The sequence below is a fragment of the Budorcas taxicolor genome, chromosome 16, assembly GCF_023091745.1.
Source record: "Budorcas taxicolor isolate Tak-1 chromosome 16, Takin1.1, whole genome shotgun sequence".
Lineage (NCBI taxonomy): Eukaryota > Metazoa > Chordata > Mammalia > Artiodactyla > Bovidae > Budorcas > Budorcas taxicolor.
In genome coordinates this window covers 73,807,381-73,823,793 of record NC_068925.1, presented here as the reverse complement: position 1 = coordinate 73,823,793, position 16,413 = coordinate 73,807,381, and the positions used below count along the sequence as shown (strand labels likewise).

At 44.0% G+C, this 16,413-nt stretch overlaps 1 protein-coding gene across 1 annotated transcript in view; it reads left to right on the top strand.

Annotated features, from left to right (window-relative positions):
• Positions 1-16,413, top strand: part of HHAT (hedgehog acyltransferase) — a 340,320-nt gene that overhangs the window by 76,048 nt on the left and 247,859 nt on the right. Inside the window, exon 6 of the mRNA XM_052654045.1 lies at positions 3,030-3,201. Coding sequence (XP_052510005.1) covers positions 3,030-3,201 — 172 coding nt within the window. The remainder of the gene's footprint in view (positions 1-3,029; positions 3,202-16,413) is intronic.

Genomic DNA, 16,413 nt, shown 5'->3' with positions numbered 1-16,413 from the left:
AGGCCGATGGACACTCTGTCATTATTCCTTCATTTGCTGATGCTCATTAAGTCCAAATGCATTTGCTTTCCTAGACAGTATTTGTTTTTCTCTTTCTTGCTCCACTTTGTATGGCAGTCTGTGTGTCTCTTCAAAGGACCCAATTTTGTTCTTTTTAATGGCTAAATAATATTCCATTGTGTAATATATGTACCATATCTTTTTTTATCCATCCATCTGTTGATGGATATCTAGGTTGCTTCCATGTTCTGGCTATTGTAGATAGTGCTGCAATGAATATTGGGGTGTATGTGTCTTTTTGAATTTTGAGCTAGAAAAGGATTGATTTTGAACAAAGGGAAACTTAGCATATAGCTAAGAACATCTCTGAGTGAGGTGGGAAGGTAGTTGTTTCATCACGAAGTTGTGTCTGACTCTTTGCAGTCCCATGGACAGTAGCCCACCAGGCTTCTCTTTCTGTGCGTTTTTCCAGGCGAGAATACTGGAGTAGGTTGTTATTTCCTTCTGCAGGGGATCTTCCCGACCCAGGGATTGAACCTGAGTCTCCTGAATGGCAAGTGGGTTCTTTACCACTGAGCTGCCGGGGAAGCCCCAAAGTGGGACGGTAAGGAGAAATAAAGATGGGGCTGGCTCAGAAGAGAGAGAGAGGCAGGGCTTCTCGTCGAGGATGCCGCGCTCCCCAAAGCATTTTTGACAAGAAGGGTGCAGAAGCAGAGCGCTTGTCTCTCTAGTGGAGAGGACCAATGCCTTCACGCTATTGGAAACTTTCATTACTTTCCCTCCAGTAACAAACATAGTAGCAGTTTAAAATAACCGAAGACCCTTAGCATCCAAAGATTATCATCACTGCTGCCATTTTGGTGTCTCTCTCTCTCCAGCCTTTCATGATTTATGCAGATTGGTATCGAAAAATAGTGTTTTTGTGACTATGTATGATTGAGGTGCGCGCATGCATGTAACCAAGCCCCAAGCCCCTACTGTTGGACCTTTGCGTGATTTCCTTTTTCTTCTCAAGTAATGCAGACACAAGGGATCAGGCAGGTCAGGGGTCTCTTAACTGAGGATTTTGCCATCCACTGGTTCACTGATGCTCTGCTGTGGACTTTGTAGGGTCTCGCAGAGCGGGCACGCTTGAGGTAAGGATTCAGATGAAAACCACCCTCAGTTATTCTTGGAGAAGGGAAGGGGGGTGGGGGGCGTTGCATTGGCTGTGGCTGTAATTACAGTGAACTGTGATCCATGCCAGACTGCAAACCGAGGCTTAGCTCCCTGGATAACCTCGCCAGCCAGCACTTCCCCTGGCAAACCTGGTGGCATGGATCTTTCAAAGCAGTTATTAATACTTTCGTTTCCTAACACGTTATCTTTCTCAAGTGAGCTGAAGAAAACGAAAAGAAAAAGGAAATTCCTGTAGTTTGATCGGCTTACGTTAAAAAAGTAAAACCAACAGCTTTCCTGGGTGTAGCTAACCCAGCAGATGACCAGAGGGTGAAAGCCATCCACGCAGGTGATTGCAGTTTCACTGTGCCAGCCCGAATTTCTTGGTCTGGCTTCTTGCTGGAAGAGGACAGTTTGAGACTGTGGTAGACTGTATGCTCAAGAATGGAATAAAAATGAATTCCTGGGAGTGTAGGTCACCCGTCACCTCTCAGGGCTGTGCCTGCAGCCTCTCCTGGCTGCAGTGGGGCTCAGTGTGCCCTGATGGTTAGAGGAGAGGAGAAGTCAGAGAAGCACGCCCAGATCAGTTTCCCCAGGGCCGGGCCTCCCTTGTTTTTGTGGTGTCTGGAGCCGTACTTGTCAAAGGCTGAATCGAGTGCGTATCTTCTGCCCTCCAATGTGTGCAGCTACAAGCTCACAGTTAAGGCATCCACTTCCCCTCTGCATTTCAAGGCAGCCTTCAGCCTAATAAAATCATGTCAGTGTAACATCCAGAAAACTTATATACGCTCTCTTGGCTTTTCGTTTGTTTGCTTTGGCCTGTTTTTTGATGGCGCTGGGTCTTCATTGCAGCATAAAGGATCTAAATTCCCTGAGTGTGGATCACACTAGGGTCGCTGGCACTGGGAGTGCAGAGTCTTAGCCACTAAAGCACCAAGGAAGTCTCTCTGTTGTTTTTGTGTGTTGGTCTAGGATACATCAGGAATGGCCCTCTGCCCTGGATTTTTGCAGGGGTGAAGGGTGCAGAACCCCTTCTCGGTTTTCTGCGTTGGGCTAGCTTGCGGCCCCCACAAGCTATATTCTTACTCTGGGACAGAGTATTCTAACTCGGACGTGACTTTTAAAAAACTTTAATTGAAATATAATGTGATTTACAGTGTTGGCAGTCGTTTAAGGTATACAGCAAAATGATTCAGTTATTTGTGCTTAGTCACTTCAGTTATGTCCAACTGTTTGTGACCCCGTGGACTGTGGCCCGCCGGGCCCCTCTGTCCATGGGATTCTCCAGGCAAGAACGCTGGAGTGGGTTGCCATTCCCTGCTGCAGGGGATCTTCACCCCCTCCAGGGATCAAACCCACGTCTCTATGTCACCTGTACTGGCAAGTGGGTTCTTTACCACTAGCTGTCTACTTGTTTACTCTTTTTAAGATTCTTTTCCTTTATAGGTTATTACAAGATATTGAATATAGTTCTCTGTGCTATACACTAGGTCCTTGTCTGTTACCTATTTTATATATAGTAGTGTGTGTCTGTTAATCCCAAATTGTTTATTTATCCACCTCCCCCCGCCCCCCTTTCCCCCTTGGTAACCATAAGCCTGGTTTCTATGTCTGTGAGTCTGTTTCTGTTTTCTAAATAAGTTCATTTGTATCATTTTTTAAGATTGCCCGTATATGTGGTATCATATGAGATTTGTCAGACATGATTCTTTTCACCCAAGAGCACTGAGTGTTCCCAAGGCAAACTAAACAAACTCTCCATTCGGAGATAACAGCGATAATGAGAAGTTATAAAAAACGTTGTCTGGGGGACTCTGAAAGGTTTTAAAAATGGTGGTGCCATCCGATGACTTCTTTCGTTTCCCCTTTAGATGCAGCAGCAGGAGCAGAGCTCGCCGAAGACCAGCCTTTCCATCCTTGCCTTGGGGCTGGGCCGTCTCCTCTTCTACTGGTGGCTGGCAGAGCTGATGGTGCATCTCATGTACATGCATGCCATCTACAGCAGTGCCTCCCTCCTGAGGGCCGTCTCGAGCTGGACCTTAGGTAACTGGTGAGATCGCCGGTGGTAGAGCAAGCGTCAGGAGCGAGCTTCACGGGGAAGCTCGTCAGAGAGCAGACAGGGGTGTGGTTGCCTTCAGCAAACCCTGTATTTTTTAACCATGTTCCTCTTGTGGCCAAGATGACGCATGAGTGAAGTGGCCGACAGAGGTTAGGGCCAGGTTTGTGGGCTGGGAGCCAAGGATGGTAGCAGCCCCTCTTCCTGATGGAATTCCTGCTAAGCTCAGCTGGGTCTGCATCTTCCTGGTGTGGCCAGCATTGCACTTGACAGGAGTCCCTGCTAAGAGCTGGTGCTGTAAGACCGAGTTCTGTAGTCATCCTTGTTTTCGTATAGGATGTAAAGCAGAGTATAAAGCTTTAGAGTCAGACAGATACAGGCTTTATTTTCAGATTGAAGTGTAGTTGATTTACAACGTTGTATTAGTTTCGGGTGTATAACAAAGTGATTTGGTTGTACATATATGTGTGTGTGTGCGCGCGAGCGTGAGCACGCACGCACGTGCGCTCTGTGCTTAGTTGCTGAGTCGTGTCCGACTCTTTGCGACACCATGGACTGCAGCCCGCCAGGCTGGGCTCCTCTGTCCATGGGGATTCCCCAGGCAAGAATACTGGAGTAGGTTGCCATGTGCTCCTCCAGGGGATCTTCCTGACCCAGGAATCAAACCCAGGTCTCCCGCATTGCAGGCAGATTCTTTACTGACTGAGCCAGCAGGGAAGCCCATGTGTGTATGTATACACTCACACACACATGTGTGTGTAGATAAATTCTTTTTCAGATTCTTTTCACTTATAGGTTATTACAAATATTGAGTATGCTGCTGCTGCTAAGTCACGTCAGTCGTGTCCAATTCTGTGCGACCCCATAGACAGCGGCCCACCAGGCTCTCCCGTCCCTGGGATTCTCCAGGCAAGCATACTGGAGTGGGTTGCCATTTCCTTCTCCAGTGCATGAAAGTGAAAAGTGAAAGTGAAGTTGCTCAGTAGTGTCCGACTCTTCGCGACCCCATGGACTGCAGCCCACCAGGCTCCTCTGTCCATGGGATTTCCCAGGCAAGAGCACTGGAGCGGGGCGCCGTTGGGTATAGTTCCTGGTAGATCCTTGTTGATCGTCTACTTTATGTGTAGTAGTGTGTGTCTGTTAATCCCAAATCAGTAATTTATCCCTCCCCTCAATTTTCCCTTAACTATAAGTTTGTTTTCTATGTCTGTGAGTGTATTCCTATTTTGACAAAAGTTCATTGGCATCATTTTTAGACTCCACATATAGGTGATATTGGGCTTCCCTGATAGCTCAGTTGATAAGGAATCCACCTGCAATGCAGGAAATCGTGGTTCAATTCCTGGGTCAGGAAGATCCCCTGGAGAAGGGATAGGCTACCCACTCCAGTATTCTTGGGCTTCCCTGGTGGCTCAGCTGGTAAAGAATCTGCCTGCAATGCGGGAGACCTGGGTTCGATCCCTGGGTTGGGAAGATCCCCTGGAGAAGGGAAAGGCTACCCATTCCAGTATTCTGGCCTGGAGAATTCCGTGGACTGTATAGTCTGTGGGGTCACAAAGAGTCAGACATGACTGAGTGCCTGTAACTTCACGTAGGTGATATCATGATATTTGTCTTTCTCAGGCTCACTTCACTTCGTATGATAATCTCTAAGTCCATCCATGTTGCTGCAAATGGCAATATTTCGTTCTTTTTATGGCCGAGTAATATTCCAGTGTGTGTGTGTGTGTGTGTGTGTGTGTGTGTGTGTGTATTTGTATAAAATACGTACACCACGTTTTCTTTACCCGTTCACAGTCAGCTATAGGTTTGAACCTCGGCTCTATCAGCCGCTAGTGGGCAGCCTTTGACAGTTTGCTGCAACTGTGCATCTTCACCTGTTCAATGAGCAGACTCACCTTTGCAGGATTTTTTGGAAGGATAAGTGAAACCATGTCTGGTAGATAGAATTAATGGTACATGCTCATGTAGGCCCCTCTGTTGGCCCTTATTTCTTATCTACCCATTTCTTTTGAAGGAGGGCATGGCAACCCATTCTGATATTCTTGCCTGGAGAACCCCCATGGACAGAGGAGCCTGGCAGGCTACAGTCCATGGGGTCGCAAAGCGTTGAACACGACTGAGCAACCAAGCACAGCACTCATTTCTTTATATCTGCATGTAGGTGGGGTGCAGGTCTTATTTCCTCAGCAGGACACCCTATTAAGTCTCTAGTAAAAGATTTCTCCGTGTAATGCCACTGCTTATTCCTCTGGCAAAAACAGCAGAGAACATGCTCCTTTCTGAACAAAATCTCCCGTTTCTTTGTTTGTGTTCCTTTCAAGAGCTTCCGTGGTGGCTGAATTCAGCTGTGTGGTCTGACCTCCAGCCTGGGGCTCCAATGGGAAATGGGTGATCTTCCGGTCAGATTAAGCTGCTCTCTGCCGGGGGCAAGAGTAATGGCCTGACTTCATATCTATTTGGTGATTTATAGATTTTTTTTGTTTTTTAAAGAGAAGTCTTGATTGCCCTTGTTATCACACAGGCTTAATCAGAATGTTTTAAAGGAAGATGCCTTTCAGGATTGGGAGAATGCTGAGTTGTTTTAAAGAGAGTCTCTTCTTCCCAAAGAAAATCTTTTTTTTTTCACAGTTAGAAGTAACTAATAATCTAAGGCTTTAATGATACACTTAGGCAAACAAAATAGGATTAAATGATGGCTTGTGCTAAATCAGATCCCAATTGTACTGCATCCAAATTAGGAGATTATCCATTTGGATGATTTTAACTATGAAAACTGGATAGCAAAACTTGAAATGGTGCTTAAACAGTAAGGAAGAGCTGTTGTCTCAGACAGCTAGTACTCTTAAGGTCAGAGCTAAGGGTGGTAACTCCAGTGGCCAAAAAGTCATCAGTGATCCATTTGGGCACTTATCACTCAACTGAAGAACTAACCAGAATCCTAGAAGTCCTTAGTTTGTACCCACAATTCCATCACTTTTCCCCCCCCCTGCACAAAGTAACCTGATCTTAGGGTTTATCATTCCTTTTTTTTTTAAATAAAAAAAATTTATTCTTAGAGCCGCTTTAGGATTAGAGCAAAACTGATAGCTCAGTGTAGGAATTTCCCATCTGTCCCCTGACCCGCACGTGCATAGCCTCCCGCAGTATCAGTGTTCCCACCAGAGTACATGTTACCGGCGATAAACGTACAGCGACACGCCATCGCCCAGAGTCCCTCTGTGTATTAGATCTGACTCAGTGTTATATACAGTCCGCGGGCTGTGCAGGATGTGTCCACCGCTCTGATACAAGCAGAGAAGTTTCAGAGCCCTGACAATCCCCAGCGCTCTGTTCATTGCTCCCTCCCCTTTAATCCCCAGCAACCGCTGTTCTTTTTAATGTCTCCATACTTTTACCTTTTCCAGAATGTTGTGTAGTTGGAATCATACAGTATGTAGCTTTTTCAGGTTGACATCTCTCAGTTCAGTTCAGCTCAGTTCAGTCGCTCAGTAATATGCAACTCAAGGCTCCTCCATGTCTTTTTATGGTTTGATAGCTCATTTAATTTTAATGCTGAATAATATTATCTGGATGTACCAGCGTTTATCTGTTTGCCTAGTGAAGTATGTCTCAGTTGATTCTAAGCTTCGCGGTTATGAATAAATTTGCTACAAACATCCACATGCAGGTTTTTATGTGCCTGTAAGTTTTCAAGTCCTTTGAGTAAATACCAATAAATAACCACAAGGGCTTGATTTTATGGTAAGAATATGTTTATTTTTGCTAGAAACTGACAAACTGGTGGTTTTTTCCCAAACTAGCTTTTTTTTTTTTTTAGTTTTCCAAAGTGGTTGTATCATTTTGTGTTCTTACCAACAAAGCATGAGAACCTGTTTCACATACTTGTCAGTATTTGGTGTTGTCAGTATTTTGGATTGTGGCCATTCTAATAGCTGTGTAGCAGTATCTTATTGTTGCTTTAATTTGCAATTCTCTAGTAACATGATGTAGAACATCTTCTCATATGCTTATTTGCTCTCTGCATATCTTCTTTGGTGAGCTGTCCATTCAGATCTTTGCCCGTTTTTAAATTGGATTCTTCCTTTTTTAATTGTTGAGTTTTAATGGTTCTTTGTATATCTTAGAGGCCAATCCTTTACCAGATGTCTCTTTTCAAATATTTTCTCCCAGTCCGTGGCTTATCTTCTCATTTTCTTGACAGTGACTTTAACAGAGCAAAAGTTTTAATTTTTATAAAGTCTAGCTTATCAGTTATTTCCTTCATGGATCTTGCATTTGGTGTTATATCTTAAAAAGTCACCACCATGTCTGAGGTCACCTAGGCTTTCTCCTGTGTTATCATCTAAGAGTTTTATAATTGTGTGTTTTATGTTTAGGTCTATGAGCTATTTCAAGTTAATTTTTGTGAAGGGTGTAAGAAATTAGACATGAATTTCTTCCAGCACCATTTGTTAAAAACACTATCTTTTCCCCATTGTATTGTCTTTGCTCCTTTATCAAAGATCGATTGACTGATTTATATTGATGAGTCTATTTCTGGGCTCTCTACTTGGTTCCGTTGATCTTTTTGTTTTTTCTTTCACCAATATCACACTGTCTTGATTAATGTAGCTTTAAAGTAAGTCTTGAAAGTAAAGTAAGTCTTGAAAGGAAGGCAGATAGGTGCAGGCCTTCACCTCTCATCTTTTCTTCCAATGCAGGTAGATTATTCTGAGTCTTTTGCCTCTGCATATAAACTTTAGAATCAGTTTGTTGATATCCAGAAAATAACTTGCTAGGGTTTTTATTTGGATTGCATTGAATCTATAGATGGAGTATGGAAGAATGAATATCTTGATATCGTGAGCTTTTCTTTCCATGAACTGGCTATTTATTTAGTTTTTCTTCAATTTCTTTTTCTTCAGACTTCAGTTTTTCTTCAGACTTTTATAGTTTTCCTTCAGACCTTTATAGTTTTCCTTCAGACTTTTATAATTTTCCTTATATATAACTTGCATATATTTTCTCATATTTTTACCTAAATATTTTTTGGTATTAATGTAAATAGTACTATGTTTTTAGTTTCAAATTCTATTTGTTTATTGTCAGTAAATAGGAAAGTGATTGACTTTAATATATTAACCTTGTCTTCCCTAACCTTTCTACAATCTCTTATTCCAGGAGATTTTTTGTTGTTGTTGTTGTAATTGTTTCTTTGGGATTTTCTACATTGACACTCATGTCATCTTTAAGCAAAAGTAATTTCTTCCTTCCAAAAATATATAGGACTTCCAGTATTATATGGAAAAGGAATGGTGAGAAGGGGCAGCTTTGCCTTCTTCCTGATTTTCACTATCAAGTATGATGTTTTTAATTCAGTCTCAAACTAGAAAGATTCTATTTTCTTGCCATTAAGTATTATGTTAGCTGTAGGTTTTTTGTAGATGCTTTTTTTTTACTAAGTTGAGGAAGTTCCTTTCTATTCCTAGTTTGATGAGAGTTTTTTATCATGAATGGGTGTTGGATTTTGTCAAATGCTTCTTTCTTGCATATATTGATATTACCCATTTTTTCTTCTCTAGCTTGTTGATGTGATGGATTGCATTAACTGATTTTCAGATGTTGAATCAGTCTTGCATACTTGGATAACTCTCATTTTTCATGGTGTATAATTGTTTTTATATATTGATGGATTGGTTGGCTAATATTTTGTTGAGAATTTTTGCGTGTATGTTCATGAGAGATATTGATATGTAGTTTTCTTGTAATATTCAATTCAGTCGCTCAGTCATGTCCAACTCTTTGTGACCCCAGTGTATCCTTAAGAGTTGTCCTAAATGAAATGAAGGAGACAAGCCTTTAGGCCCACGTGTCCTTTAGCCACTGGATGTGGGCTATGTCAGAAAGGGGTATGACCTTGGATGAGGCAGGTTTCTCGTGGAGGCAGTCCCCAAAGCAGCTAACAGCTGAGAGTTTTTCTGGTCACATTTCCGTCGACTGGGATAACAAGCTCTTCCTTCCTGGAGGAAGATCTGATTAGGATAGCATGGTTTCCACCACAGCAGTTTTCCGTGGAAGTGTCCCCTTGGTCGCTCAGAGCCTCGCTTTCAATAGCTGCTTCTTTCTAGGTGATTACACACAATTACGATTTGATTAGCCATTTCAACACAGTGCGCGGAACTTCCAGAGTCTCGCTGATTATCACTAGCTGGATTTTTACTGCCTTAAGCCTCCAGGAATCCGGATAATCAAGATTTCCTAGCTTTCCCCTCTAGTATCTACTTCTTAATCAGTCAGTTTCTTCCTTGGAAGTAGCAAAAAACCAACTTTGGATGATTGATGCAGAAAATCAAATGCCTTCAAAGGAAAATGGGTAGGTAGGTAGTTCACAGAATCACAGGGAGGGCTGGACACCTGAATTCGGGGCAGGCAGCCAGGAATCCAAGCCCAGAATATGCCACTGAGCTCTTCTGTGAGGGGGCCACTGCCCTCAGCACAGCCTCCGCTGGCACCACTCTCTGTACCCCGAACTGTCCACATAGGCACTGGCCTTGGGGTGCCATTGTTAGTGGCAGTGCCACCAGAGTGTCCCTGTCTAAAGGGCAGAGCCTAAGTGGAGTGCAGGGGAGTCTGGGGAGGCAAGTGTCTGGCAGAGTCCACTTTTCCAGTAGGAAGATCGCACCCACGACAAGGACTTGTCAGATGGGGAGTTAATTCCCTGAACACAGCAGGATAGATGCTGGGCCTCTTTACGCCTTCCCAGGAGCCTTCTGTCCTGTCTCCATCTGGGTTTGTTGATTTCCACGCCTGCTGCTTAACTGCTGTCCAGGGAAATTCCTTTCTTCGTTATCCTGGGGATTCCTTTTGCTTCTTGTGTGTGTCGGAGGCTTGTTCCCCGGCATACATGTATTCTTTTAGTTGCTCCCCCCGTTTTGACAAAGTATATCCCCCAGTAACCTTTCTGAAAGAATGTACAGGGGAGGTCAGTTAGGGATTTTCTACATGTCTGAAATGATTTTATTCTGCCCTCTTCATGCTCTTTAAAAGGTGGTGAAGTGTGGTCCTCATGGTTGGAAATCATTTTTCCTCCCCAGCTTTTTGAGTGCGTTGCCCCGTCATCTTCCGGCTTGTGGTGCTGCAGTTGAGTCTGATGTCATTCATTTTCTGCATCTTTCGTATGAAATTTCACTTTTGAGCCTCCTTTCTGGGAGCTTTTAAAGTCTTCTCTTTGTCCAGGTGTTCTTAGTTACCCAGTTGTGTCCGACTCTCTGCGACCCCGTGGCCTGTAGCCCACCAGGCTTCCCTCTCCATGGGATTCTCCAGCGAAGAATACTGGAGTGGGTTGCCATTGCCTCCTCCAGGTTCTTCCCCACCCAGGGATTGAACCCATGTCTCCTGTGTCTGCTGCATTGCAGGCGAAATCTTTACCTGCTGAGCCATCGGGGATGCCCTCTGTTTGTCTGGAATGCTCTAAAATTTCATAATGTTATGTTCTGGTTTGGGACTGTTATATTTTCATCATTTGAACTGGATAGAGGTTCTTTCGAAAAAAGAAGCTCATTTTCTTTAATTCTGGCTAATATTCTTGAATTATTTTGCTAATGCTTTCCTTACTTCCATAATTTAATTTTAATTTTTTAGCTCTTTCTTTGATGCCTCTCATTCAGTTGTTGGACCATTAATTTTCTAATACTTTTTCTTTTCTTTTTTTATCTTCCCCCCTCCCCCCAACTCTGTTTTCTGGGCTATTTTCTCAACTGTCTCCTCTTAATCCATCTATTTCTTTTTCTTTTTTAATTTTTAGCAGTTTTAATTTTCATGAGCTCTTTTTGTTCTTCCAGTGTTGGTCTTTCCTAGCCTTCTGTTTTCATGGATCATGGTAGCTTTTCTTAACTCACTGATGATGTTACTAATGTGTTTGAAGGGGACAGTTCTTCTAACTCACTGATGATGTTACTAATGTGTTTGAAGGGGACAGTTCTTCTAACTCACTGATGATGTTGCTAATGTGATTGAAGGGGGCAGCTCTTCTCTTTGCATTGCTCCTCCTTCCAGGCTCCTGCTTTCTCCTTTGTTTCATTGGCCTTTCATGTTAATGAATGAGTCACTCTTGACCCTTTATTTTTGAGAGTGAGGCTCGTAGAGGTAGGGACAGAGTTTCTTGCTTCAATTCAGTTCAGTCGCCCAGCCATGTCTGACTCTCTGCGACCCCATGGACTGCAGCATGCTAGGTTTCCCTGTCCATCACCAACTCCTGGAGCTTGCTCAAACTCATGTCCATCGAACTGGTGATGCCATCCAGCCATCTCATCCTCTGTCGTCCCCTTCTCCTCCTGCCTTCAGTCTTTCCCAGCATCAGGGTCTTTTCCAGTGAGTCAGTTCTTTGCATGAGGTGGCCAAAGCGTTGGACCAGATTTCTCTCTTACTGACTGTCGTAGCCCCATTTAGGCTGCACATGATGGAAACCTGACTGCAGCAGTAGCACGACCACGTAGGCAGTTGTTTTTCTCACATAACAAGAGATGGAAGGATGGGCAGCTCAGTGCTGGTGCAGCTTCTTACTGGAGTGGGTTGCGATGCCCTTCTCCCAACCCAGGGATCGAACCTGGGTCTCCTGCATTGCAGGCAGATTCTGTACCATCTGAGCCACCAGGGAAGTGTAGCTTCTTTAGGGAGTTACAAGTGACCCAGGCTCCTTCTAGCTCTCTGTAGCTTGTGGTCTCACGATGTCTCAGGCATTATAAGAAGAAAAAAGTTGGAAGACACAAAGGTTAAAGGTGAGTTTCAAATCAGCTTTACCTTTTATTGGAAAAGCAGCAGTTTTCCCAGAAGCCTGATGGAGTGGAAAGTTGGTTACTACGCACATGTCAAGAAAGGGAGACATTTAAAAACGGGCCTGTGAGGTTAGCTGTGAGATAACGCTTGAGAGCCAGTCTTTCTGTGACTTTTTATTCTCATTATTACAAATCATCATTCCCAACTATGTGCTTTCTTGCCCATTCTCCACTCCTGACCATAACTTCTCCATGATTGTATGGTCCTTTGCTTTCTCACAAGTTGAAGAGAGTGTATATGAGAGTGTGTGTGTGTGCATGTGTGTGCACTCACGTTTTATTTGTATGAATGTGTGTATGTATGTACTCTTTGAATGTCTCATACTTGTATGCTTGTCCCAGTGTATCTGTTTTTAAAATTTTTATTGCAATGTAGTTACTGTCATTTGGATTATACAGCGAAGTGAATCAGCTATACACATACCCCCTCTTTTTTGGATTTCCTTCCCATTTAGATCAGTGTGTCTGTTTTGAGTGAAGCTGTGAGAAGCTGAGAACACTGCTTCCTCTTATTGGGAAAAGATCTCTTCTCATTTTCTGAGGCGATTTCTTTGTGGCAGCCCCCTTTGCTTGGGGCTTCACTTTCTTTTAGGACCCAGACTTTTGAGAAAAAGGGAAGAAAAAGACTTTTGAGTGGCTACTGAAACTTGGAGGCCAGATGTTCGTTGTCAAGTTTTGAGGGGGTCGGGGTGGGGAGCTTATTTTTCTGACAGACACCACCTGAGAACTTTTCCCCAGCAGCAAAGGCTTCTGTGTACATATTTGTCAGATGTTGATGCCTCTGAAGCCAGAGAAAGATGCAAAGATTAGAGTAGCTTGTTCTGTGAAAATTTCTTATGCAGCCTGGAGGATAGGTAGACGGGACCACTCAACCAGCAGACCCCTAGAGCAAGTCATCTGAGACTGTCACTTGTAGCCTCTGTGGTTATACTCGCCTCTCTAATTATCCCATCTCCTGTGGCCTTCTTTTTAGATTCTCGGTCATTCTCCGTAGCCAACAGTCCTCAGTGGTTAAAGTCTGAACTTGGGTTGATATCCCTAAGGGAAAAATGATTAGGTTACGTGTGTTAACATTTCTAGTCCACTGCACTGTTTGATTTGTGGGAAGTGAGACCTTACTTCTGGATTTTTTTGGGTAGTTAAAATTCACTAAGAAAATGTACTCAGCCTTCAGAAGCGTGGATGATGAATTATTTCCTTCCAGCATTTCTTAGCAGGATCTCAGGCTCACTCAGTGTCCTTACAAATAAATTAAAAAAAAAAAAAAATCAAGACACGAGATCTTATCATGCTAACAAATCTCTTTCCTCGTCTGCAGACCTATGAACAAGAACATAAATACTATTTGCTCTCGTGCTCTTTACCCTGGAGTCTGTCTCCAGCCATGTTCCTGGCAGTTCTGCTGCAAAAATTATGAACATTAGAATCTTAGGGATGGAAACCAGAAATTTCATAGAGCTTCAGTTCAAGAACTCCTTATAGCATCCATGGCTAAAGGTATAGTTCCAGGGCCGTAAAGATGGATCGGCCAAATACAGCTAGTCCCAAATTATTGTCCAAGACAGGAGAATAGAAGCCAGGGGTAGAAAGTCCAGTAGGCTTTGAGTTGGGTGACCAGGGTCATGAGAACTAGGAGGCTGTCCTGAATTGCTAGAAAGGAGTTCTGCAGGTGAAGATGAGGTTTTAGGAACAATACTGACTAAACGAAATGATGAGTTTAAAGCTACAGTTACAAGGCTTATTGCTGCTGCTGCTGCTAAGTTGCTTCAGTCGTGTCCGACTCTGTGCGACCCCATAGATGGCAGCCCAGCAGGCTCCCCCGTCCCTGGGGTTCTCCAGGCAAGAACATTGGAGTGGGTTGCCATTTCCTTCTCCAATGCATGAAAGTGAAAAGTGAAAGTGAAGTCGCTCAGTCCTGTCTGACTCTTAGTGACCCCATGGACCGTAGCCCACCAGGCTCCTCCGTCCATGGGATTTTCCAGGCAAGAGTACTGGAGTGGGGTGCCCTTGCCTTAATAGCTTATTAGAAGTTATCAAACTGGGACTACAAAGAAATTATAAATGCACAGAATCCCTCAGATTTCTACCTGTAAGGCACTCAAGGGGTTCTGTAGCTGATCAAGGAAAAAGACTTGGGCAGGAGGTGGAAAAGACTTGGGCACGGAGGTGGCAGTAGTGTAGCAGCTTTATCTGGGTGATGCTCTGGCAGGCTGAGCTCAGGGGAAATCCCTCACGGTGTGAGGGACTGTATTGTGGAGGTCCAGAGGCCGTACTGTGGGGGGTGTCCCCATTCGGAAAGGGAGGAGGGCAAGAGAGCCTGAGGAGAGTGGAGTCAGGGAGGAGGGGGTGTCTAGATGATGTGGCTTAACACCATGCCCCCGAGGCTTTGAGTCCCAGCACCGAAGGGCTGCCGTGGCGTGGGGTCTTTGTCGCCCTGAGGTGTGTCTGTCTGCAGCTAGTAGGTCTCGGCACAGTTTCACAGGGTGTGCAAAGCAGGCACGCTCTAGGTGGCAAAAGTGTCTGCTTGTTTAGGCTATGTTTAAAATAACTGGATGTATAAAAGTTTGAGTTTGGCACTAGTGGGGATTTGGACTGATGGGCCTCAGCCAATGTGAAGAAAGAAACGATGTTTAGGAGTCAGTACACAGAAGCCAGTGTCGGCTCACTTATGTAACGCTGCCTCCTCTCAAGGTGGTGCTATCAGTCCGTCGGCGTTCTGGATACGTCCAGCGGAGGGGACAGACCAAAAGCAGGTCACGACCCACCTTGGGTGGGAGAGTATGGCCAGGAGGTGGAGCCCTGTGTCAAAGGAACTGTGCTGTCATTATTCACAAATGAGCTAAGTGATTCTCACCTTCTTTGTTTAGGTAACAAGGATGTCAGGGTGAATAAGGCAAGTTCAGCCCCTGTCCTGGCATAATGCATGGTTTAAACAGTGGTTTTAAAAAATTAAGGGGAAAAAAAACCAATTCAGGGTGATAGGTCCTGTGCTGGTGGGAGTCCAAGGTGCTGTGGAAGCATAGAGAAGTACATAGCTCAGTCTAGGGGGGTCTGGGAAGGTCTCTCAGAGAAAGTGATGCTGATGAGGAAACCTGTAGGGTGATTAGGAATTAAACAGATAATGGAGGAGGGAAGAAGGATTGGGAGAAGGATGCTCTAGGCGGAGGAACCAGCACATCCAGAAGTCTGAAGACGAAAGATCTATGGGCGTATTTGAGAGGCAGAGAAGGAAGTTCAGCACGGCTAGAAGCTCTTGTGATATGTCTGTGTGTGCATTTTGATGGAAAGCAAGATTGAAGTGGAGGCAGGCAGACAAGAGGTGATGGAAAGTTTCATGGTCTGTGATAATGAATATAAAAGCAAATTTGGGAGATTCATGGGGTAGAGTTGACTGGCATTGCTAAACCGTTGGCTGTAGGGGGTGAGAGAGACAGGGTGGAGTCAGGGAGGGAAGGCTGGAATTCTGCCTTGGGCATCTACCATCTACCTTTTAATTCACATATACTGAGACTCTCTACCCGGACACCCTTGCAACTAAACACATCTCCCCAACTCTCCTGGGAGCCGCTGACAATTACAAGCAGCCACTATCAGCTTCTCTGGGGGTGGTGTACTGCATGGACGTATGTGCTGGTGTTTAAAGACAAGTCTGAAGTTAAACTAGCCATTGCCTGTGTCGCCTTGAATATGTAGAGAATTTCTGAAAACTCAGTGCAGGGTACTTAGTTTTCTTTTGTTCCTGGTTCTAAGGTTTCTCGGCATTTGAGATTGGATGTGAGTTCTCAGTTACTCCATTGCTTCTGAATTTTGGCTGGTTCTAAGGGGTGGGTGGGTGCAGTTAATTAATCACAGGCAATAAGACGGCTTCCTTTCTGGCTTCTGGCTTCAGACATTCTTATCCTTTGGTCTTTGAATCTTTTTGAAAATTTCAGGTCAGTTTCATAAATTTTGTTAGTTGCTCTGAAGGGTCAGGAGGAAGACACAATGTCTATTGTCTGTGAATTTGCAATGTTTTGGAAGGGACAAGCAGGTTAAGAGCACAGAATAGAACCTGTCTGGGAAATAGGTTTGTTAAATCCTTTCGCTAATATCTGTTAATGATGAGCGGATATGGATCGTGACCTCCATGTGACTGGGTCTCTCTTTCATCGTTGTTTGCCTGTCATAGAATAAGTGCTCCGTACATATTTGTTAAAAGGATCAGCAGCGAACAAATGGATTCTTTTGTTGACTTTTCTGTTGTCAGCCATACGTTTTACTTTTTAGTTGATGTCTTCTTCAAGGCATTAATGATGCAGGGAAATTAATGGAGGGTGATGGTTCAATGCTAAAATGAGATTTTTCTTACTCATAATGGCTTTTGTTGAATACTTGCAAAAAAAT